Source organism: Tachypleus tridentatus, chromosome 12 (assembly GCF_004210375.1).
Source record: "Tachypleus tridentatus isolate NWPU-2018 chromosome 12, ASM421037v1, whole genome shotgun sequence".
Classification (NCBI taxonomy): domain Eukaryota; kingdom Metazoa; phylum Arthropoda; class Merostomata; order Xiphosura; family Limulidae; genus Tachypleus; species Tachypleus tridentatus.
Window position 1 is genome coordinate 64,920,664 of NC_134836.1, and position 26,777 is coordinate 64,947,440.

The following is a 26,777-nucleotide window of genomic DNA, read 5'->3' on the forward strand; positions in this document are numbered from 1 at the left end:
AACACACTTATATACATAAGTTTTACAGAGGATGGGAAATAAGTATGAAACAACCGTCCGGATACAAATCCGAATCCGGTTTTTAGGCCACTATGAATCATCTTTTATAATAAGAAGATTGGGCATTTTCGCGGTTTTCGGTTAACAACTCTTTAAAATGTGATTTGAATTTGTACTCAAATTCATGTACAAATCAAGGTTCAGACTCCTCATCGCAGTACAAAAACTAATCCGAATCATTGGTCATTCTCAACCTGAGAAGGATTTTGTAAGTTTTCGAAGGTGAAATATTACGTCATCCAAAATAATAGAAGTATTTATTAAACATAACTTTGTAGAACAACTCTCTTAACGTGGTGCGCACTGTAGCTAATATTTAAATTACAAACATAACAATTTATTTAATATTTTGTCTGGTATATTAGGGAAGTGGGTATTTAATGTATTTTCTTTAATACAACTCTCTTCGTTAGTCTGGAAAATATAAAAAACTTTTCTCAGAAGATTTATCATTTATCCTTTAATTTAGCACTCTTACTTGGTGTGTCTGGTGTGAAGATCATTTACAGCCGCTACAACATGAACATCAAAATCTGGATGTATACACATCACATCTGTACTTTTTTTATCGTGTGTGAAGGAAGATGAAATTGACGAAGACAAGGTGTTCGACGCCTTCATCTGTTACAACACCTTAGATGAAAGTCTTGTTTTAAATAACATTTTACCAGGATTGGAAGAACAAGAACCATTCTACAATCTCTGTATTCATGAACGTAACTTCTTGGCAGGATCCTATATTGCAGACAATATTGTCCAAGCTGTCAAAGCTAGTCGACGAATCATTGTGGTTTTGTCTGAGTAAGAAATATGGTTCATTTTCAGAATTACCTTACAACACTTAACCATGTGCCCATAAGTGAGTACTTACATATTTAACCATGTATCCAGAATTGGTAAGTTATTTAACTATGTGACCATAACTTGTTATGTATTTATTTAACCATGTGCCCAGGATTGGTTAGGTATTAAACCAAGCATCCAGAATTAGTTAGATTAATTGGTAAACATTTGTCACAGTTGGATAAGAAAATAAAATTGTTTGTTCAGAATGAAGTTAAATGTTTATTACCATTTTTTCGGCAACAAGGTTACATATTAAACTATGTTCCCAGCGGCTCGACATGGCCAGGTGGATTAAGGCGTTCGGCCCGTAATCTGAGGGTCGCGGGTTCGAATTCCCGTCGCACCAAACATGCTCGCCCTTTCAGCCGTGGGGGCGTTATAATGTTACGGCCAATCCCACTATTCGGTGGTAAAAGAGTAGCCTAAGAGTTGGCGGTGATGATTAGCTGTCTTCCCCCTAGTCTTACACTGCTAATTAGGGACGGCTAGCGCAGATAGCCCTCGTGTAGCTTTGTACAAAATTCAAAAACAAACAAACAAATGTTCCCAGAATTAAATCAGAATTTTAAATATTCTTCCAGATTTTGTATACACATTTAACTACTTGTCAGGAAGCAGCATATGAACTGCTTATAAATTTTAAACGTAATACAAGATAAAATGACTAGTGCAACGAAATCCATTTATTTACTAAACGTTTTTAAATTTTATTTAAATATTTAATCTACCATCAGCACGTTTTACAAAATACGCATTTTTGGCCTGGTGTCTCGGGCGCTGGACCCGAAACAGGTCATTATTATGTTCGATCAATCTTGTATTCGTTGGTAAAAACAGTGACTCAAGAGTTGGCGATGTTTTGTTTTTGGCTAACTCCCTTCTCTTCAGTCTATCTCTACTAAGTTAGGGACGATTAGGGCAGATAGCCCTCGAGTATCTCTGCTCTAAATTCAAAAGAAACCAAAACAAATTTACAAATAAAGATGAGTATAATATAAAGTCACAACCAGTAAGGAAGACGTTACAATAAGTTTAGGAAATTGAGATCAGACTTATCATTGGCTACGCTTTTAAAATGGTTTAAAATTTTTTCATTATCATCTGGAGTGTAAAGGATTTCTATAAACTTTTTTAATAAAAATGTATAAATCCCTTCAGTGTGCAATATAAAGTTTGAAAAACAACATAAAATGCGACAGCTTTTTAGAATTATGAGTCACAAGGATGTCAAGAATTGTTTGTTTGTTTTTTTAATTTTGCGCAAAGCTACACGAGGGCTATCTGCGCTATCCGTCCCTAATTTTGCAGTGTAAGACTAGAGAGAAGGTAGCTAATCATCACCGCCAACTCTTGGGCTACTCTTTTACCAACAAATAATGGGATTGATCGTCACATTATAACGCCCCCGCGGCTGAAAGGGTGAGCATGTTTGGTGCGAAGGAGATTCGAACCCGCGACCATCGGATTATGAGTCGAGAATGTCAAGGAATGGTAAGTAATTGATAAGTTCTATTTCCTTGTATATTAGGGTGTGTGACATTTAAAAAATAGTTCACCAGTTTGTTCTTTGGAATGGAAAATTATAAAAGTATTTTTAACATAACTGTTGTAGTCTACTATGGGTATTATTATACTTTATTTTGAAAAATATTCCTTTATTGTTAAAAGTCAGTTGAAGATTGTCATCCACAGGGTGGACCCGAAGAAGCCTTGATACTTAGTCGGTATTTAGGTTAAATTACTCTTTCGTTCCCACGAAGGGTGTAGAAAAAAAAAAAAAAGGTGCGGCCAGAAACTATTTCTCTTCACTCCACTCGTGGCTAGAGTTAGTTAAGCACGTAATTTACGTGTGATTGAATAGACTGTTCAGTGATGGTATTATGATCGTTTTATGATCTGTACAAGACAAATCGGTCGAAGCTGTGAAGAGGTCTGCGCGAGCTGGAAAGACTGGGGAAGTTGGAGTCGTGCTGAGATCTGTATACAGTTGAGGAATATTTTAAATGTTCACTCCTTAGCTAAAGATACAAAATATACAGTATAATTTAGTTGACTGCCACGACTCCTACATTGGAGAAACAAACAGAAAAATGGAAACTAGATTCAAAGAACAAAAATAAAAGACTCCTTCACACGTTTTTTAACACTGCAAATATTATAATAAACAACAACAACAACATAACTATAGAAAACATCCAAATACTAAGTAGGGAAACAAACATAAATAAACGCAAAATCAAAGAAGCCCTACTTATACAACAACTAAAATCTAAATTAAACCAATATAAAGAAACGCCTTTATATCTAAACTAATTAATAACCTAACATCTAAGTGCAACGTCTCCTATAATCCCGTACCTGTTTATACTCTCGTCCCTAAGACACGTGCAAACTCTCTCTTTGTTAACCTGAAGATGACCTGGGAAGGTTGAAGCGTTATCTCCTTATATAGTAACAACGTCGAAGTACAGTGCTGGTTGTATTTTACGTGACGGCTGTTATTATCACATATTCCACTTCAGAGCCGTACGCCCACATCGACGACCTTTCAACACTTGGTCAAACAAAGCATCCAGACATCAGAAACAACCAACGGACGACTACCAACAAGAAACTCCAAAAAATACCGCCGAGTCCAGAACTAACCAGAAGAAACACGAAAACAGATACAGATAACTCGACCCAAAAGACGTCAATTCCCTCTGCCACCAACACGCCAAGTGTCAGCAACCTAAAAAAGAAAGAGAACAGATCATGACAGACTTCAATCCAAGTTCCACAGAAGTTAACAACCAGCCAGACTCAAACTACTACAAAGATATCCATCGACGCGACAGTTCAAACTGAAAAACAAACTACCTCCACGCAGAAAACTCAAACTAAAATCACTAGAAGAAACAAAGCATCACAGACCAGCGAAGAACAGCCCACCGAAGAACAGCCGAGACCACGTTTTTCACTTGCACCAATGGGCTTCAAGTGTGAAAACAAGTTCATGACGAAGATACTACCCGATCTATATGACCGCAGCTAACAGTTTCCAAGTATACCACCGTCACAGTTCATCAGTTCTTGTTGGGGTTTTTTTTGTGTTTTTTTTTCTTCCCAGCTACTTCAGGGCACGGTCTAGGTAGATTTTTCGGCGCCTAGGCCGTGAAAGTCAGTTTTATCGGGGTACTCCCGTTTCCGCCCACAGCAAAATCTCTGGCATCGGATCTGTAGGTCCCAGCCACTTTCTGAAAAGGGCCGTTAATCCAGCCACAGTTAACAGTAAACAGTAAATTTTAAAAGAATTCGTCAGCCGACAGTGTACTCCATTCTCGGGCCAAGGCCTGGCTCACATCACTTATACTGCTCTCGTCCAGTTCTCCCGTCTTTCCTCTCACCCATAAATACCCCACTCCACCTTAAAAAATATTAAAAAGAATTAAAAGAAAAAAACCCACGGACATTTTAACAATTTCTCACGTAAGGGGACGAAGAGGAACCACAACGTTTCTGAACACCCCAGTTGGAGAGAGAACTCTTCTGATTTCTCTCTCTCTAAACTAAACCCCTGCCACGTTAGTTTGAGTTTGAGTTATCTTCTTATCAATAAAAGTGTTAATACCCATACCAGCCGTTCTGAGATGCATTTTTATTTCAAGTAGATTTCTCGTCATCAAGAGACAATATAGTATAGTTGACGTGGAAAAAAACAAGGTGAGACCCTTAAAGCTAACTTACAAAATAACCGGTACAGTTTAGTTGACGTCAAAGAAAACAAGGCGAGAGCCTTAACTGACGGTAACTTACTAAATAACCAGTATGTAGTTTAGTTGACGTCGAAGAAGACAAAGTGAGGCCCTTAACTAAAGATAACTTACAAAATAACTAGTGTAGTTTAGTTGAGATCCTTCACTAAAGCTGTCTTACAATGGTTGTATAGTGAGATTCAGCTAGGGATGAAACTTCACTTATCTGGGTTTCAGTGTTTATGGTTTATATTACTGATAATTGTTTACTGTTAATTCTTGTGAACAGTAACATGAGGCGTATGAGGTAAATACAAGAAACATTAGTCTAATGATAAAATATTTTCCACAAAACTTTAACAACATTGTATTTTGAAGATACGTTTTATCAGTTGTGATATGTTTTAATGTATTGTTTTTACCAGCTTATTTTATTACATGTGGTAAATATAAGAACTGAGTTGAACTTTCAAATTATTTTCTCCAAAATATCGAATTCGTGGGGGGATAAAATTATATCTCCCGTTATATTTTATCCTAGAAACTTCGTGAAGAGTGAGTGGTGTCGGATGGAATTTAAAACAGCTCACCTTCAAGTATTGGAAGATCGCATACACCGTCTTCTAGTGATTCTTCTTGGAGACTTACCAGATGAAGAAGATATGGATCCAGAAATGAACATGTACTTAAAGACTGTGGTTTACCTTAAATGGGGAGACAAAAACTTTTGGAACAAACTTAGATATTTCATGCCCAAAAAAGTAAATGTTGTTCCAGCAGAAAGGCAACCGTTACTAAAAGGTACTAACGTGGCGTAAGAACTTACAATGATATGATTTATATGAACAAACACGCCACCTGCAAAAGCTGAGTGAAATGAGTAACACGAATAATTAATTTTTATTTTAATGTAGCATTTTGTGTCCAGCGAAAAACTTAGACAGTAATTCGAAAAACTGAAGAGCTATCAATACGAAGATACGTTAACATTTATTGTGAAATACGACATTTTAGGTGATATTAGGCTTAGGGAAAGATGTATCGAAAATCCAAGCAATTAACATTGTTAGCAAATTTATTCATAGGACTTTATTAGAAGATGGTCTATGATTAAAAACTAGATAAAGAATAATTTTTTCGCTCTGAAAAAAGTATAATAAATCATCAAAGAGCGTTTTTAATAGACAAATATTTAGATATTTGTTTCGAAGATGTACTATATATCACTATAATAACATTTCAATAGAGTGAAATTACTAATTATATTTCTTAATTTACAAAAATACACTACATAAGTTCTTATTTCAATAATTACAACTTTAGAAACTTTAATACTGAATCGTCATCAGTGATGATTAGATATTTCTACAACTATCTATTCATCTATCTCTCTGGTATATATATTTTGTATACCCAGGAGGATCAGGTACACCAGACCTCTTCCTCCTTCCATTACACTGTTGGAATGGACTGATTAGTATGTAATAATATCAACTTTAAACTGGTCCTTTTCAGGGCAATGTCCATTTATATTTTCTTTCATTTTTTAAAGTCTAGTATGTAGGTAGCTGTTTTATTTTAGCACTGTTTTATTAATTATTATCTTAAAGATCAGATGTACAAATGTACCGGGAGAGGTGTTGGAAGCAATAGCACCCTGGATATTGATATGTAATACTATGAATATATCCATGTTTAACAGAGTTCATGATGTATGTTAACATTTGTGGTAGGTATTTTTCGATGTTTTTCATAATTATTTTAATGATTATGTCTGTTAGACTGTTTTCATTATTTGGATTTGTGTATTCTGTTAATATTTCCGAGAAGGTAGAGGTAATGGCATTGGTTAGTGTGTTATCAATATTCATAGTGTGGTTTTTCGTGTGTCTTCAGTTGTTTTAGGTAAATCTTCATTACTTGTTGATGGTTTTTCCAACATGAATAATGTTTTCTTGAAAACTGCAGCATATGAGTTTGTTTGTGTTTTCTGGTGTTTGAGTCGTAGTTGATTTTGATTGTTCTTGGATTTTGTTTGTTAGTGGCTTGTTCATGTTTGGATTTTTGAGTTCGTATAAGTGTGCCTTAATAGATTTGTATTTTTGGCATCCTTCATAGTTTGCTGTGTGTTATTCCCTACAATTACGGCATTTAGGTTTGGGGTTTTGTTTGGTACATTGTGATATGTGGTGATTTTCTCCACAGCCTACACAGCGCGCAGTTGCTTGGCATGCTGCTGCTACATGTCCAAACCTTTGGCATTGGTAACACTGTGTTACAACCACTGATGGTGTTTTGGTTTGTTCTACCGTGTATTTGTGGTACCACATTGTGATACCATTATTTATTAGCTGGGTTATGTCTTGGGTATTTTCTGTAACGGCCCGGCATGGCCAAGCGTGTTAAGGCGTGCGACTCGTAATCTGAGGGTCGCGGGTTCGCATCCCCCTCGCGCCAAACATGCTCGCCCTTTCAGCCGTGGGGGCGTTATAATGTGCGGTCAATCCCACTATTCGTTGGTAAAAGAGTAGCCCAAGAGTTGGCGGTGGGTGGTGATGACTAGCTATCTTCCCTCTAGTCTTACACTGCTAAATTAGGGACGGCTAGCACAGATAGCTCTCGAGTAGCTTTGTGCGAAATTCAAAAAACAAAAAAACAAAATTTTCTGTAACTACTTTAATTAGGTTAGTTGTGTTTTTTTTAGCTATATTAGAAATTATTCGTTCCACTGATACGTGTTTTTATGTTTAGTTCACTTAATGCATTCTTAATATCGTCTATGTTGATAGAGTGGTGCAACCCCCTGATTACGAAAGATTTTGGAGTTCGCCTAGCTCCAGGTAAGTGTATAGTTGTTATGTTTCCTGTTTTAAAAGCCTCTGAAGGCCATTCTTTCAGTAATCTATTTAAGTCATCGGGTTCCTGTCTTTGAACGAGGACCCCGCCGCGAAACAGACGCTTTATGTTAGTAATGTTAATTTTGGGTTTACACCTGAATATTTCCCTTGCAAGTTGTGGTTGGTTGTAATTTGCTGGTATACCTTGTATGGTAATAGCGTTTTTTGGTAATTTAGACACATTTTTTGTGTGTGTTTCTATGTTTGTTGGTGTTTGTTTTTCTTGTTTTTTCTGACTTCTAGTCTTCACTAGTGTGAAGCCTTCGTCGTCAGAATTTGTTTCGTCTGGTTCTGAATTTGTGTTTGTTTCAATATCCAGAGTGGGGTTTTTAACATTTATGCTACTAGTTGTTAGTTCTTCATTGTCTAACAATGTAGCCTCAGCTTCATTGTCAACAGCAGTTGAGTTTATATTTTCTTCAGTTATTTTATATATTTTGTTCTTTTTTTTTTTCCTATCTTTAATTTGAGTAACATTCACGGGGAGGCTATAGTTTTTATTTCTTTTTTTGCAAGTTCTATTAATGTTTTTAATTTTATATTTTCAATTTCAATTTGGCCACCTACATTAGACTTTTTGTTGAACACTGACCTGGGCCTTCCATTTTTGACGCTATTGCATCGTTCGACTTGCCAGTCTTCTTCGGCATTTCGGTCGGTATGGCTCTTAGCTTCAGATGGTGAGTAGCCCAGATAGAATTATATTAAATGAGAGATTCTCGAAAAACTTACTGTTCACTCAATTTTCCGTTATAAATTTGCAAAGATACAAACTACGTCTGTCTTTGATCGCTCTCGCTGACAAACTCCCCCCATCCTTTCTACAACTCTGTTCCAAGTTTGATTTGTTTTGAATTTCGCACAAAGCTACATGAGGACTATCCGCGCTAGCCGTCCTTAATTTAGCAGTGTAAGACTAAAGAGAAGGCAGCTAGTCATCACCACCCACCGCCAACTCTTTGGCTACTCTTTTGCCAACGAATAGTGGGATTGACCGTAATATTATGACGTCTCCACGGCTGAAAGGGCGAGCATGTTTAGTGTGATGGGGATTCGAACCCGCGAACTTCAGATTACAACTCGAGTGCCTTAACCACCTGGGCATAACGGGCCTAGATCGATACTGGAATAACGTAAATGTCTTCCCTTATGCAGAAAGATTGATGCTGAATTCACGTAACTGTCTTGTTTTATACAAAAGATCGACACAGTATTAACGTAACTTCCTTGTTTTATAGACAGGGATCGATACTGAATTCACCTAACTGTCTTTTTGTATAGAAAAAGACTGAAACCAAATACATGTAACTGTGTTGTTTTGTGCAAAAGGATTGATAGTAAATTTAAGTAACTGTCTTGTTCTGTAGAGAAAGATTGATACTAAACACACATAACTTTATTCTTTTATCTGAATAATATGATGCTGAATTCACGTAACAGTCTCCTTTATAGAGAATGATTGGTACTGAATTCACTTTTATACAAAAGATCGCTACACTGTCAACGTAACTTGATCACTACTGAAGTCATCTGCCTACATTTATAGAGGTTTGTTTGGAAATTTCGCACAAAGCTACTCGAGGGCTATCTGTGCTAGCCGTCCCTAATTTAGCAGTGTAAGACTAGAGGGAAGGCAGCTAGTCATCACCACCCACCGCCAACTCTTGGGCTACTCTTTACCAACGAATAGTGGGATTGACCGTCACATTATACACCCCACGGCTGGGAGGGCGAGCATGTTTAGCGCGACGCGGGCGCGAACCCGCGACCCTCGGCATTACGAGTCGCACGTCTTACGCGCTAGGCCATGCCGGGCCTATTTATAGAGGAAGATTGATAGTAAGTCTGTGTAACTGTGTTGTTTTTCAGAGAAGAATTGATATTAAATTCGAGTAACTGTCTCGTTCTATAGAGAAAAATCAATATTGAATTCACGTAACCGTATTCTTTTAATGACAAAAATCAATTTATTCATGTAACTGTCTTGTTTCATAGAAAAGGCCGAAACTGAACTCGCGTAATTGTCTTGTTTTATAGGAAAACATGGACACCTAATTCACGCAACTGTCTTTTTTTACATAGAAACTTTGATATTGAATTCACATTACTGTATTCTTTTATCGAGCCTGGCATGGCCAAGCATGTTAAGGCGTGCGACTCGTAATCTGAGGGTCGCGAGTTCGCATCCCCGTCGCGTCAAACATGCTCGCCCTTTCAGCCGTAGGGGCTTTATAATGTGACGGTCAATCCCATTATTCGTTGGTAAAAGAGTAGCCCAAGAGTTGGCGGTGAGTGGTGATGACTAGCTGCCTTCCCTCTAGTCTTACACTGCTAAATTAGGGATGGCTAGCACAGATAACCCTCGAGTAGCTTTGTGCGAAATTCAAAAAAACAAACAAATCTTTTCTAGAGTAGAATCATTGTTCAATTCAGGCAAATGTTTTGCATTATATAGAAATATCGGTAATGAATTCGCCAAACTCAGTTGTTTCATAGAGAAAGATGAATTTTGAATTCATGCAACTGTGTTGTTTTATAGAGAAGGTCGGTACTGAACTCAAGTATTTGTATTATTGTATAGAAAAAGATTGATACTAAATTCACGTAGCTGTCTTGTTTGATATAGAAACATTGTGAATTCACGCAACTGCCTTGTTTTATAGAAAAAAAATGATACTGATTTCATTTAACTGTCTTGTTCTATAGAAAAATTAATGCTGATGTCACGTGGCTGTTTTGTTTTGTAGAGGAAGATAGAACGTGAATTCACGTAGCTGTCTTGTTTTATACGGATTTTTTTATTCTAAATTCACGTCGGTTTGTTGTTTGGTAGAAAAGATCGATACAGTTTTCCCGTGCCTCTGTTGTTTTATGGAGCAACATCGATAATGAATTCTCGTATCTGTCTTGTTTTATAGAGAATGTTGAAACTGAACTAATCTGAATGTCTTGTTTTATATAGAAACATAGATCCTGACTTCACGTGACTGTCTCTTTCTACAGACAAAGATTGGTGCTAAATTAACATAACTATATTTTTTATATAGAGAAGGATTGATACTGCACTGTCGTAACATTCCCGATTTCCTAAAAATGATTAATACTGAATTCATATAACTATTTTGTTTTATAAGGAAAGATGGCTACTGAATTCGCGAAACTTTTTTGTTTTAGAGAGAAAAATCGATACTGGATGCGCGTAACTTTCTCTCTTTATAGATAAGGATTGATGTTGAATTAACATAACTGTGATTTATATAGAAAGACCGATAGCCTTTTTCGTAATATTCTTATTTTTTTGAAAAACACTGTCACTGAATTTATGAAGCTGTGTTATTTTCTATAAAAGATCCATACTGAATTAACGTAAATTTATTATTTTATAGCGAAAGATTAATAAAGAATTGGAATAAATGTCTTGTTTTATAGAGAAAACTCTATACTGAATTCATATACGTGTCCTGTTCTATAGAAAAAATTAATACTGATTTCGCATGGCTGTTTTATTTTGTATAGTGGATTGATACTGAATTCACGTAACTCTTTGATTAGAGAATAAAATCGATACTGAAAAGCGAAACTTGTTTTATAGAGAAAGATTAATACTGATTTCATTTAACTGTCTTGTTCTACAGAAAAAATTAAAACTGATGTCACGTGGCTGTTTTGTTTTGTATAGATGGCTCGATATTTAATTCACGTAACTGTGTTGTCTTATACAAAATGTTGATGCAGTATTGTCGTAACTGTCTTCTTGTATACAAAAAGACCAATACTAAATTCACCTAACTGTCTCTTTCTGCAGATAATTATTGATGCTGAATCAACGTAACTGTTTTGTTGTATACAGAAGGATCCATACTGCATTGTGGTAACATTTATTGTTTCTTGAAAATCATTGATACTGAGTTAACATAACTGTCTTGTTTTACAAGGAAGGATGGATACTGATTTTACCTAATATTTTTTTCTTTTACAGAGAAAAATCGGTACTGAATACGCGTAACTGTCTTGTTTTATAAAGATTGATACTGATTTAATTTAACTGTCTTGTTTCATAGAAAAATAATAATACTGATTTCGCAAAGCTGTTTCATTTTGTATAGATAGATCGACACTGAATTCGCCTAACTGTATTGCTTTATAGAGAAAGCTGTACACTGAACTGACCAAACTTTTTTGTTTTATAGAGAATGATTGATTCTAAACTCACGTTTGATAGAACAGATCGATACAGTATTCACGTAACTGTCTTGTTTTATAGAGAAACATCGATAATGAATTCGCGTATTTGTCTTGTTCTATAAAAAAGGATTTATACTGAATTCAAATAACAGTTTTGCTTTATAGAGAATGTTTAATACTGAATTTACGTAACTTTGTATCCGTATAGAAAAGGTTCATACAGTATTCACGTAACCATCTTGTTTTATATAGAAACAGATACAGTATTCACGTAACCATCTTGTTTTATATAGAAACAGATACTGAATTCATCTGTCTCTTTTTATAGATTACGTTTGCTCTATTAACGTAATTGTCTTGTTTTATAAAGAAGGATCGATATTGCATCGTCGTAACATTCTTGTTTTCTTGAAAAGGTTGTTACTGAATTAACGTATCTGTGTTATATTATAAGCCTGGTACCGAATTAACGTAACTGTGTTATATTATAAGACTAGTACCGAATTAACGTAACTGTGTTATATTGTAAAAAGATTGGTACCGAATTAACGTAACTGTGTTATATTGTAAAAAGATTGGTACCGAATTAACGTAACTGTGTTATATTGTAAAAAGATTGGTACCGAAATAACGTAACTGTGTTATATTATAAAGAGATTGGTACTGAATTAAGGTAACTGTGTTATATTATAAAAATATTGGTACTGAATTAAGGTAACTGTGTTATATTATAAAAATATTGGTACTGAATTAAGGTAACTGTGTTATATTATAAAAAGATTGGTACTGAATTAAGGTAACTGTGTTATATTATAAAAAGATTGGTACTGAATTAACGTAACTGTGTTATATTATAAAAAGATTGGTACTGAATTAACGTAGCTGTGTTATATTATAAAGAGATTGCTACTGAATTAACATAACTGTGTTATATTATAAGACTAGTACCGAATTAACGTAACTGTGTTATATTATAAAAAGATTGGAAGGCATTCTTCAAACTTCAGGTTACAAATGGCTGACTAGTATGCCACGTAGATTTTGTGCTCAATGTAAAGTTTATATTAAAGTTGGTGATAAAGCCCTTCATTGCTCTGGTGAGTGTCAAAAATGGTATCATTTAAGATGTAAGAACTTAACTGAACAGGATTTGGAATATTTAAATGAAATTGGGAAAAGTTATGAATGTGATTTTTGTATGAGAAAAAGAAAGTTAAGCCTAAATAGTGAAACTCCATTAAGAAGGACTGTGTCCATTTCGTTAGAGGGGGAGACAGTGAATCTTGTTGAGAATAGTGAGCTTGATTTAAATATGGGGGAGGCAGATATGAAGTGGCTTAAGACAAAAGTTACTGAAATTTTGTCAAGACTTGATGACTTTCACTTAATTAAAGTAAAGGTCGAAGAATTAGTGACTTCCTTTCAATATTATTCAGAGAAGGTAGAAACTATGAGTGAGGATATCACAACTTTGAGAGCTGAAGTTAAGGAGTGTAAACAGGAAAATAAAACATTAAAGCATGAAAATGAAGAATTGTGGAAGGAGATGGCTAGTTTTCGGAGGAAGATGTGTGAAGCGGAACAATATTCTTATAACTATAATGTTTTGATTGGAGGTATTCCAGAGAAGCCTAATGAGAATTTGCAAGAAGTTGTTGAGAAGATTACAACTACTTTTGGGGTTGACTGTGCTCCTACAGATATTGACACTGTTCATCGTATAGGAAAGAAAACAACTGAAAATAAGAGTCCGAGACAGATTGTTGTTAAGTTTTGTCGTAAGCAAATTAAATTTGATCTGCTTAAACTTAAGAAAACTAAATTTCGCTCTCTTAATACTAATGATATTAAGGTCTGTAATGAATCTTATCCAGTTTATGTTAACGAACATCTCTCCCCATATTATCGTGATATTTTCATGCAAGCAAAACGAAAACAGAAAGATCTTGGCTATAAATTTCTTTGGGTATCGAATGGTAATATTCTTATTAGGAAATCAGAAACTACTCAGCCCATTGTTTTACGTTGCTTGATTGATCTTAATAATTTATAAATACTGCAATGGCTGATGATTTTGATGATATTGTTGGTGTTACACCAACTTTGTCTTCTCTTTCTGATTTACCAAATGTTTTTCTGTTGGTCATTTAAATTTAATACATGTTAATATTCGAAGTCTTACTCAAAATTTTGACCAATTTCTTTTTTTTTTTACAATCAAGCGTTGTTAAATTTCATATAATAGCTTTTCTGAAACTTGGTTTGTTGAGGATGGATTTGTTTCCTTTTCGATTCCAGGTTACTCCTTTTATTCTTCATCTTCTAGTCTAAATAAGGCTAGTGGAGTGGCAGTTTTGTTAAATTTGAGATACTGACTATGATAAAGAAGTACAGTACATTAAGTCTGATGCTTTAATTTTATTTTGTATGATTCAAAATAAGAAATTTAATCTCTTTGTTGTTTATCGATCTCCTAGATTGCCTGTATTGAAATTTATTGATGAGCTTTCATTAGAATTGAATTTATACAAATATGATATTAATATACTTGTTGGTGATTTTAATATAGATGTTTTGGCATCTGATGATGTTTGTTATAAGAATGCATATTTTAAGTTTTTGTCTGAGAACAATCTTCGTATTATTATTTCTTCTCCTACACGGATAACCAATGTTACTAATTCTTGTATTGATCATTTTTTAATTAGTGGAAATACTGTTAAAATTGTTATTCTTATATTGTTGAGAGTTTTTTGACCGATCATTTTCCAATTGTTTTATGTATAGACATTTTATCGGATCTAGAACATGTCTCAAATGTTCAAAAGATTAAGTTTAATGAATTGAGTTCTTGTTTGAATTTTTCAGATTGGTCCTGTGTTATGAATTGTTCTGATGTTAATGTTGCTTATGATAATTTTGCTGAAGTGTTAACTGATTGTATTCAAAGTTGTACTACTACTGTTTCTGTGTCACGAAAGTTTAGAAAAATTAAGCCATGGATTACCAGTGAATTGGTTTTGTTAATGATTAAAAGAGATAAGTTAAAAAGAAAGTACATCAATTTCCTGATGATATTTATCTAAAGATTAGATTTAAGTGTTTAAGGAATTATGTTGTTAGCTTGACCCGTAAGACTAAATGGACTTATTATCATAACCTGTTTAAGAATGCTAAAACTATTAAACAGAATTGGAATATTGTTAACTCTATTATTGATGTTAAAAAAATAATAAGAAATTTTGTAATTTTGGTACTACTGATTTATCTGATTTGAATTATTTTTTTGTTAATGTTGCTAAATCTACTTGCTCCAATCCTAAATTTTGTTCTCAGGGCATGCCTCCTGCTCCTTCTTCTTCTTGTTACCTATATCCTGTTACTGTATCTGAAACTATGAATAATATTTTCTCCTTATCAAATTCAGCTTCTAATGGTGTAGATGGTGTTTCGGTTAAGATTTTGAAAGCTAATGCTAATCTTTTGCACCAATTTTGACTTTTAATTAATTTATCTTTTACTCAAGGGAAGTTTCCTAATGCTTTAAAGTTATCATTGGTCATTCCTATTTATAAATCTGGTAATATTTCTGATTTTACGAATTATAGACCTATTTCCTTATTAATACATTTCTCTAAACTATTTGAAAAATCTATGAAGATTAGAATTTTATCATTTCTTGATAGACATTCAGTTTTGTCTCCTTCTCAATTTGGCTTTCGGCCTGGGCTTGGAACGGAGGTTGCTGTTGCTAAACTTGTGGGAAGTATTACAGAAGCTTTGGATTCTGATCTTCATCCAATTGCTGTTTTTCTTGACTTAGCCAAAGCTTTTGATTCTGTTAATCATAAAATATTGTTAAATAAATTATCTTATTATGGTTTTAGAGGCATTGTTTTTTGATTGGTTTTTTCTTACTTTCACAATAGAAAGCAATCGGTTTGTATCCATAATAATTATAGTGATTGGCTTACAATTAATGTTGGAGTACCACAAGGTTCTGTTCTGGGCCCTTTATTATTTCTCATTTATATAAATGATATTCTTTACCAACAGTTTTTTGGAGATATCCAAGCCTATGCCGATGATATTGCTGTTGTTTATAGTAAGCCAAATCTAATTAATGAAGCCATTATTTCTAGTGATCTTAATAAAATTAAAATTGGCTTTTCTGTAATGACTTATCCTTAAATATATCTAAATCTTTTCTTCTTCAGTTTAACCTTTATGGTGTCATTCCAGCTTTTCCTTCTATTTTTTATCATTCTAGTGATTGTTATACTTACCCTAATTGTAAGTGTCCCAAATTGACTCAAGTTTCCTCTGTTAAATATTTAGGAATTATTTTAGATCGAAAATTAAATTGGCAATTTCATATTAATTCTTTAGTTAATAAATTAAAATATAGTTCTATGCTAATTTTTGAACTTAGTCATTGTGCTCCTTCTCATATTTTGTTAAGTGTATATTATGCTCTCTTTCAATCTTTCTTACAATATTGTATTTCAATTTGGGGTGGCACATATAAGACTTTTTTAATTCCTATTCACAAGTTGCAAAAGTGTTTTCTCTCTTATTTTTACTCATAGGCTTGATAACGATTTCAGTAAATTTAACTCCCTCTTTCATATGATAAACTTTATTTATATTTTTTAGCTTTATCTACATTGCATGTTTCTTTTAATAGGCCTTTTAAAGTCACTTCATATTTTACACGACTTCAATCTTTTTTTCCAATTAATGTACCCACACCACGTAAAACAGTTACACTTCATCAATATCTTTATTTGGCACCTCGTATTCATAATTTTATTCCTTATAGTATAAGATCTTCTATTAATCGTGTTAATCAAAAGAAATACTTAAAACAATGGATCTTAAATACTGATGATAATATTCTGGGAACTTTATATTGATTTTGTAAGTTTTGATTTTACTTTATTATGTGTTTAACCATCACAGGACGAGTTAACTCTTTGTTGATGGTTTTATATTGATATTTGATTTTTTGTGTCTAATTTATTGCTTAATAAATTTATTATTATAATTATTATTATTATTAATTGACGTAATTGTCTTGATTTATAGGGAAGGATCGATTCTGAACTCACTTTTTTATTTTAGAGAGAACTAAGATCTCTGCAGGGTGAAATGTATTTCAGTTTACTACTTGTTCATATTCAGATATTTAGTATTATCATACGTTAATCTCAACGTGGGACGATGTTATTTGTTTTCATTACTAAGTTTAAACCAAATGTGGTTGTAAATTTAAAAGAAATAAATAATGACATTTAGGGCAAAATTATGTTTTGTATTTTTTCCCAAAGAAATGCTTCATAATTTTTGAACATGTTTCTGTAATTATGACTACAAAGTAAATTTTAAAATGGAGCTTAAGTTAGCCAGTTATAGAATAATGAAAGGGATATCGTAGTCAGAAAATTAAAAGAAACAGATTGTTTGGTTGTTTTGAATTTCGCGCAAAGCTACTCGAGGGCTATCTTCGCTAGCCGTCTTAAATTTAGCAGTGTAAGACTAGAGGGAAGGCAGCTAGTCATCACTACCCACCGCTAACTCGTGGGCTACTCTTTTACCAACAAATAGTGGGATTGACCGTCACATTATAATGCTCCCACGGCTGAAAGGGCGAGCATGTTTGGTGCGACCGGGATTCGAACCCGTGAACCTCAGATTACGAGTCGAACGCCTTAACACGCTTGACTATGTCGGGCCAATGAAACAGAGTAAACAGGAAGCCTCAAATTCACAAAAACTAGGCCCGACATGGCCAGGTGGTTAAGGCACTTGACTCGTAATCTGAGGGTTGCGGGTTCGAATCTTCGTTACACTAAACATGTTCGCCCTTTCAGCCGTGCGGGTGATACAATGTGACGGTCAATCCAACAATTCGTTGGTAAAAGAGTAGCTCAAGAATTGGAGGTGGGTGGTGATGACTAGCCGCCTTCCTTCTAGTACACTGCTAAATTAGGGACGACTAGCGCATATAGCCCTTATGTAGCTTTGCGCGAAATTCAAACCAAACAAACCAAACCACATTAACTACAGATTTTTAATATGTATAAACCAAAAAGAAGCAATATTCCTCAAATAATTGTGGTTTTGTTAACCTTTACCGTGAATGAGCTTTTTTAATTGAACTTGAGTACACTTTTGCATTACAGAGATAAAGTAAATATCTGTTTACGTTAATCTTCTGTAAAATGATATACTTGAAAGCTCGATTGTAAAACTGTTAGAAAAGGAAATAAAGAAAGAATACAAAAAATCAGTAAAATCACTGTAACTAAATATAAGAATTAATATCTCATATTTGAGTCAACTGTAAATTATTAATGAGTTATTTAAAAATATTTAAACTGGGAAGATCCTTCATCTTAAAGCATCTTTGTGGGATAAGGAAACAATAAATACTTAAAATAATATTACTGAAATGATTTAGAGTTTACAAACCACCACAATATTATGTGTGTGTGTTGCTGCGAATTGTCTTTTACTATCCCCTAATCATAAGTTTATATGATAATTAAAATAATATCCGTTACTTAGTCCACTAATTTCCGACTGAGTGATATTTATTCTCTTCAGTTGCCTTAAGTACTACAGAGTAAATATTAAATCCTTTGCTTTAGAATCTAATACCAAAATATATATGTCTCGGGAAACTCTTAACAGTCTTCAGTAACTCCAAGTTTGTAAATACTTAGAATGTAAGTGATACTTCCTTCTAGTCAAAAACTGGCGAGGTGCATGTTACGTCCTCTCTACACCTAAAGACATCACTAGAGAAGCAGAGAAAACAAAAGATAGATGAATAAGAGGATATAAAATGTCATACGTCGAAGGGTAAGAACAGATCGGACATTATGTAAGTGAATGAGGTCAGAAAACAAGCGAGCGGGGCGAGTCACTAGATCTTCGCTGGAAGTGGTGTCCATGAAACGTGAAGTAGCAGGGTAAATATAATCTGGGAGGACCATCGGCGGATGAGCAAAATGTTCGTGGTCATCAATATGAAGAGACAAATTCAGCAGATGTTCAGCAGGAAGAATAAATTGGAGAATCTAGTGGTTTCAAGAGCAGAGGAACAATCCATCATAACGAACGTAAAGATCACGGAGATGAACCAGAGCCTGCAAAAAGTAATGCGATGATAAAGGCCATTATTTGGACTTGGCAGCCAGCTGTGAATGGTCATATGGAGAGTACTACGTTCCAGAACCTGCAAACAAAGGTAAACGGAAGATGGAGCAGATATCCACATTGGAAAACTTAATAGAGATTCGAATACATTTCAGTTTCGTCTGCTCTTACCACGTCATCGTTATAATTCGGTGTTATTCCATTCCAATTCGAAAAGGGAACTGGTGGACAGTTAGTGAGTACGACCTGTCGTCGATCAAGCGAAGAAAATGAGATAAAAAGAAAATAACAAAAGATGCAAGTGATGGATACAAGTTTGAGTGACAGTAAAGGGAGCACGAGTGAGAGAGAATGGAAAGAAGCGAAGGACGAAATGGGATGTGCAATGAAAATGAGATAAATGAAATGGAATGTTAGAAAGACAGTGAAGACAATCGTAAATGGTATGATAAGCACTAGAGGGTGAAAATATGGTGACGAGTCGCGCAGGAAATTTCAGACAGTGAATTCTATGGGCTTCAGAACACTGGATAGATAGAAAGCGGTAGATGAGACATAGGAACTGCAACATGGCCGGGACCATCTGATGAAAGTAACATAACATACAAGCTCAAAAAAATGATCACCAGGTGCTAGAAACACTCGTGTGATATTGACTTTGATGACAGTGATGTTAGAGAAGATAACACTTGGTAACTGAGCGAGTGCACAGCTGTAGCATGGAGAATGGTGTGTGCGGAAAGTTCAAACAGTTGTACAATTATTGAGTTGGGCCAACCAATTTAGCACAGAAAGCGAGTCAGAGAGCATGACGTTCCAAAACTTTGAGATGAAAACAGAAGTGTAAATCCAGGCGGCATGCCCGTATTTCATACATGACAACTGAATTTATTGTATGTCTACAGTAAAAATGACTAATGTAAGCCCCAGAAAGTTCCTGTAAGTGAGTGGAGCAGATTAAGATGGCGAGAGATCTTGTCAGAGAGATGCAGCTTTCACGTGAGCTGTTTATTAAAAACGACACAGAGATACTTCCTCAAGGAAAAAGTTGGATAGGGACATTGGAGACATAGACATAAAATAAAGACGGAACACGGCAACGGTAGAATGTTTTGCATGTAGGACCAAAAATAATACCACGTTATTTTGATGAGAAACCAGCAATAAATCGAAACCAAAAATAAATTAGCTGGAGATTGGAGAACCTTACTATGAGTGTACATAGTTGTACAGTGGACCATATCAGCAACATAGAGAATGTGCAAAAGAGGGAAGAGTGCTGAATCTTGGAGACCTCTAGCAGAGAGAGTGAAGGGACGAAAGAAAATGTCATTAATAGAGACAATAGTTCTCCAGCCACTGGGGAAAGAGAAAATAATAGGAATATAAGGATACGGGAAGTGGAACAGATCAACTTATAGAGTGAACCATGATGCCACACTGCGTCAATCACACACTAGAAATCAAAAAGCAACATACATGATGGCTTATGAGAGTTACAAACATTGGTAAAAGATTCATAACTTTAGAAGTTGAACCTTGGTGGACAAACGTGGGTAAAAACCAGCCTCAGAAGTGGAAAACAGGCTGGACAACCAGGATATGTTCAAAAGTCTTACTGAGAACACTAGTAAGTCTACTAGGATGATAAGAACTCGTGTCAGATGCATGTCAGAAACTTTCTGAGCTAAGGAAGAAAAAATTAGGAGTAAGAGGTACCATCAAAATCAGGAGAGGAATTACGTTTGTTCTTGAGCATATAGTGGACATCAGCAACAGAGCCTACAAATAGTTGTTGACTAGAATATATGTGTGGAATTAGGAATAAGAGTCGTGAGAGAGGCGATGGTAGTGTCCATAATGTCCAAAGTGTCACAATGATAACGTTCCAGTTTTCCGAAAGTATTTTTCATGGAAGAAGGCAAAAAGTAGCCTTGTATAAAAATAAAGGCGCAGCGCCATCTAGCAAATTTGGATAAGAAGGAAAACACTTCCATCCGTTAAAATGATTTCAAAACAGGGAAAAAAGATGGTTTATTATTGAGATTGGAGCACTGTCCATAAGAGGACACACGTGAAGAGAATAAGACGGACAAGATTAACTGAAGTAATAACGACATCGGGGGACGAATGAGAACCTGGACAGCTAGGAAACTGAAAGAGCAAATTCAGAGGAGGTTGTGCCATGTTAGTTAATATCTGCTACAGTAATATAGCTGGAATAGGTTCTGTCTAAATAGAAGAAAAATGTCCTGAGGAAAAAGCAACACTTTGGCGAATATTTATTGCTTCAAAAGTTGTGATAAGAGAAAGGAAATCAACAGTTCCGCTCAGGGGAGTGAATAGCGAGGAAGAAAGTGAATCCTAACTGGAAGACGAACGCCAGTTCTAATAGCCCCCTTCCAAAGACCATACCTAATGGGTTATCATAACAATTAAAAACCAAAGCCAAACAGTGAACATTGTGAGTGGGTTTGAGAAGAGTTTAATTGAAAAGAATGCAGCCATAGGATTTGACATCCAACAGAATTTCCAACAGTAGGAGGCTGGTAAGAAGGGAACGAATGTTAACGAATAAAAACGTTAGCGTGTAGTCCATACAAGGTTCTCATAGGCGACGAAAAAAAAAAAAAGAGTTAAGGCCAGAATACGTAGCCCACATATAAAAATAATATGAGCAGCAGTTGTGACACTATCCAGGAAAAATACACGTTGATACTGGAGGATATTTTGGAGAATAAGAATTACAACGTCTTTAGTGGCAGGGACAGCAGAAACCGAATTCGTAGGAGATGTGATGACATCAGTTGTTTGAACTGGTGCAACGGAAACAAGATCATCAGATATAGGGAGAGGCTTACCAAGACATCTGTAGGAAGAAGCGAGATGACCGAGATGACAGGTGTTACAAATCAAAGGAGAATCTAACTTGTTGCATTGAAGAAGAAGATGAGGACCCCAGCAGTTGGAATAAATAGACAGATTGGAACTTTTGGCAGTAGGATGGGCATTATAACGCAAACAACTTTGACAATACAATGGCTTTTATTTGGTTTTTGAATTTTGCACAAAGCTACACGAGGGCTGTCTGCGCTAACCATTGTTAATTTAGCAGTGTAAGACTAGTTGGAAGGCATTACCACTCACTGCCAACTCTTGCACTACTATTTTGAACAATGAATAGTGGGATTGACCATCACATTATAATGTCCCTGCGGCTGAAATGGCGAGCTTGTTTGGTGTGACAGGAATTCGAACCCGCGATCCTCAGATTAAGAGTCTAGCGCCATAACCACCTGACCATGTCGGGTCCCAGTGGCTTAAAATATTGGAAACTTAGAATGAATATTTAATTAAATAGAAAAAAATATATGGTGCTAAACTTCAAAACTGGACACAGTAAACTGGAAAGAACTTTACAGCACAAGAGTTTGAACTGGATATTTAGTGAGCTATGAGAAAAATACACTACTAGACTTGATAACAGGACACTTAGTAAACTGGAAGAAAAGTACAGAATTACACGTGAAAACAGAGCACTTAGTAAACTGGGAGAAAAGTACAGCACTAGATTTATGAGCTAGTTTTGTCGTGAAAATTTTCAAATAAATGTTGAGGTGGGATGTGACTCAGTCATCATTAATGACGTATATTTATCTGTAAGTTAAATAACAAAGAGTATAAGAAACTTGGGCTGCTAACTTTTGCTCTTCTTCCGGTCCTTTACCTCCATTTGTCTTATTAAATGTATTTTGGATTAAATATTCCTGAAGCATTTGTTTGTTTTGAAATTTCGCACAAAGCTACTCGAGGGCTATCTGTGCTAGCCGTCCCTAATTTAGCAGTGTAAGACTAGAGGGAAGGCAGCTAGTCATCACCACCCACCGCCAACTCTTGGGCTACTCTTTACCAACGCATAGTGGGATTGACCGTCACATTATACACCCCCACGGCTGGGAGGGCGAGCATGTTTAGCGCGACGCGGGCGCGAACCCGCGACCCTCGGATTACGAGTCGCACGCCTTACGCGCTTGGCCATGCCAGGCCATTCTTGAAGCAAGTACATCTCAAATATTCATGATATTAACACAGTAGACGCCATCGGTCAATATTCGTTTCAGAATTTTTGTATTAATAATGTTAAGTGATCACTGAGTATCTTCTCTAAATAAAATTGGTATCATATTGATATTTCTGTTAAATTAATAAGAAATAAAACAATGGATTTAGAGAAAAAACAACACTTATAATTGAAGTACGAAAGTTACTAATTTTTAGCTGTTATAAACTTGTCCCTCTTTTCATTGATAGATGGAAGTTTCTTTTTAGTTGTATTTAACAAAACTTGATTTAAGTTCAGTCAGTAACCAAAGTGACACATTGATGTCACATTAGTTTAGACTGAAAATTCACAGATATTTTATATGATATTTGTATCACATTTTATCAGTGTAGAAAAGAAATGCTCATAATAATAATGGTTCTGGAAAAAATAAACCGAAGCAATATACTTTAATAATAATAGATTTTTATGAATAAAATAAAAGTTGCGTCATCTATATACAGATAAAGAAATTCCTATACTACAAGTTTTAACCAATCTTATCTTCATGTTTTTAACTGTGCAATAAATACTCATAACGAAAATTCTAATTCTATCTTTAGATTAAGTGGGTGGCCAGGGAAGATAAAATGGTTCCTCCTGGACGCTGTAAGTATACCGAAGCGATGGACCAACGTTAAGGGAACACTTTGAGTACCCACACTTTGCAACTTCTACCTGGGTTACTATATATGCATACAATTGTTGACCACATACCAACTTCAGAGTAGTTAACAGGGAGGACACCATACGGATCCCAGTTTTAAAATATGATACCACACATGTTTATACAACTCCGAGCTCAGCTACAGTGAATATTTAAAGGAAAGAAGACCGCTATATAACGTATTGAAGACCACTATGTAACGTATTGTTTTGATAATTAAGAAATTGATGTTATTAAACTTAAACATCAATAACACTTCAATTGCATAAGATGTTCAACTGCTCGATATCTTTATTATTAATATGCATTTATTTATTTCAAACGATATTGTTTGACAGTTATCATGTTTGTGCAATTAAATGTTCTTAAGTATCGTTATATACGAGTTTTTTTGTACTTCCCTGTAGCAACCAAAAATGAAACTGGTAAGAAATATTGAAATAATATAGCACCGAACTCCAGGGGCGTAGCCAGGGAATGTGTTAAAAAAAACCCATGGACCCAAACTTTTTAGACAAGTTCAGTTACCACCTGTGAAGTTTCATAAAGATCCGTGATTGCATGACAGATAATTTCACACACAACAAATGGTCAAATGCAAATTTCTAATTGAACACTTTTAATACAGCAAGTTTTGTCAGAACTAGAGAAATACAATCGAATATCTATGAAAGGCTCAAACGCCTGTTCGTTCTTGCCAGGACATCTATAACACAGTTTGGTTCAACTTTAATATCACGGTGAATGTATAATAAGGCCAGGCCATTCAATCGATCTTCAATGGTGGTATTTCTCAAATACGTTTTGAGTCTTCTGAGAGTTGAAAACGAACGCTCTACTGAGCTCGTTGACACAGGCAGCGTGGCAAATACTTTCAACAGTCTATAAATGACTGGGAACATTTCTGCATTGCACATTGCATATGCATCTATGACATTTTTTGGTCTGTTGTTCGCAAGTGATTTCTACTAAACCCTAAGTTCACCTACTGCAGCTAGTGAAGTGCTGTCAATTTCAGCCTTGTATATATTGACCAACTCTTTAATTTGGTCACATTGTTGTGCTGTAGGTTCTGACCGTTCTGTGGTAGATCCTGATGGTAGCAGACACATGAAGTTTGTAAGGAGAGTTTTGTGACTGGACAGACGGTTACATATTTGTGAAAGAAAGTGATCAACAAATAGTACAAATACAACAATACGAAAATACTCCTCAGAGCTAGTGGTTTGTGAGTTAGCACGGTACATCTGACATTATGATGTCAATTTGAAGCTCACTACAGAGTTTGAGCCTCACAGAAAATGTTTTTAAATTCATTCACAGTATTATTCCTGAGTGAACGGATTAAATCTTCCACTATTCCTGCGTGATGCATCGCAGCACCTAAATCAATGTTCTGTTGCTGCAGTAAGTTGCACAGAGGTAAACTAAAGGAAAACAATTTAGCAATGGTAAGTAGAGTCATGATGAATCCTGGCTGTGTTATAGAACACAACAATTGTTTGGCTTGCGGGGAGAATCTCTGTCTTGCCAATCTGTTATGGTCTCAAGGGCATCTGCAACTGCATGGATTAATTCTAGAAAGACAATGACTGAGTCACAAGTCTCACCCATCGGGTGGGGAAGAGACCTTTCAAACTTTTTTTTCGATTCAGGTGCTCCACCGAAAGAGCCAAAACGTGCTTTCGTTTGGGTGTATTGAGAAAGTTTTTAATGCTAGAAACTACTCCCATGCAATTTCGCACAGGAACTTCTTTACAAGCATCAGAAATTGCCAAGTTTAGAGAATGGGCACTGCAGTGTACATAGGGTGCAAGTGGGAATTTATTAGTTATGTGTCTCTGGACACCAACCAGTGAATTTCCCACTCATAGAGGCAGCACCGTCGTACTATTGTCCTCGCAGGTAAGCCATGTCAATACCATATTTTGTCAGATTGGTTATGATAACATGAGCCAAGTTTCTGCCTGTCACATCATAAACAGATATAAATTGCAAAAAATCTTCTCTCATTGCAACAGAGTTGTCATTGGCTTGCAAATATCTAACACACAGCGAAAAAATGTCTGAAATATCTGTTGTTTCATCAGCATTAACCCCGTTGGCCAAAGCATCAAGAACATGAGTATTACAGGCATTGATGATTTAATTTTGAATTTGAGGACTTAGATACATAGTATTCCTCTTTGTATTCTTAAGGCTTGCTGAACGTTTGACATCACCCTTTGCTCTGTAGCGCAAAATTGCCCGAAAATTCCCATCATTATTGATGGGCTCCTCATCAGTTTTACCGACAAACATTGGACCAGAATCATATTTTCCCCTCAAAGCTAAACCCTGTCTCCCACACAGCAATACAGTATCAATAATAGGCATTAAATAATTTCGGTTCTGTTCAATTTCTTGCTTGTAAGTTGCATCAAGCTGCAAGTGCACAGATGAACTTGTGTTTACAACCTGTAGAAAATTGTTAGCTTTTTCTTTGCTGTCTTTGTGGTACCGTTTCAATTCATGTGCCTTGAAGTCTTCAACAGCCTTCTTCCAGTTTGTATATGGAAATTTCACTAGTTGTCCCAGTTTCTGGCTTCCAACACCAGCACCATCAGGAGCAAAGAGACAGAAGTAGTTGCAGAAAGCACCCTTTGCATGTTGACTTTAGAGTAGCCATCTCCAAAGTGAAAGCCAACGATGCTGAAAACGCAGCTTTCTTGGACAACACTGGGGGAAACATAATCACTCTCTGGCTTCCAGGCATTCTCAAGGAGGCATTTCTTGGTTTCAGCGTTTATCTAAAAGAGACAGAAAGTCATAGTTCTAATTAAGTTATTTTGCACATAGGAAAGTTTGTTATGAGAGTACAATAACCTCGAAGAGAAAGGCTTAGAGTTGTACTTCACAGAGCAGGCCTAACATCCTGTGGCTGTAGGCCTACAATCACTAGCAGCAATGAATATTCAGTCTAAAACTCATCAGAGAGTTTGCATGATTTTTAATACAAAATTAATATAATGAGGAGTCGACTTACCTATTTACCAATCCTTACATCATCAGAAATCTAACTTCCAATGTCCCAGACTGGACCTGAGGTGGTAGTGGCAGCACTGGTAGAAGGCCACGGTAAT

The 26,777-nt window shown here is 35.5% G+C and overlaps 1 protein-coding gene and 1 long non-coding RNA gene across 2 annotated transcripts in view; both read left to right on the forward strand.

Annotated features, from left to right (window-relative positions):
- Positions 1-595: 595 nt before the first annotated feature.
- The window catches only part of LOC143233428 (ras-related protein Rab-7L1-like), a 44,543-nt gene continuing 18,361 nt past the window's right edge, over positions 596-26,777 (forward strand). The window contains exons 1-2 of the mRNA XM_076469636.1: positions 596-861; positions 5,182-5,441. Coding sequence (XP_076325751.1) covers positions 5,210-5,441 — 232 coding nt within the window. The 5' untranslated portion in view covers positions 596-861; positions 5,182-5,209. The remainder of the gene's footprint in view (positions 862-5,181; positions 5,442-26,777) is intronic.
- On the forward strand, positions 5,450-11,213 carry LOC143233430 (uncharacterized). The gene is made up of 2 exons (XR_013018140.1): positions 5,450-9,085; positions 9,908-11,213. It is a non-coding gene; the product is annotated as an uncharacterized LOC143233430 (long non-coding RNA).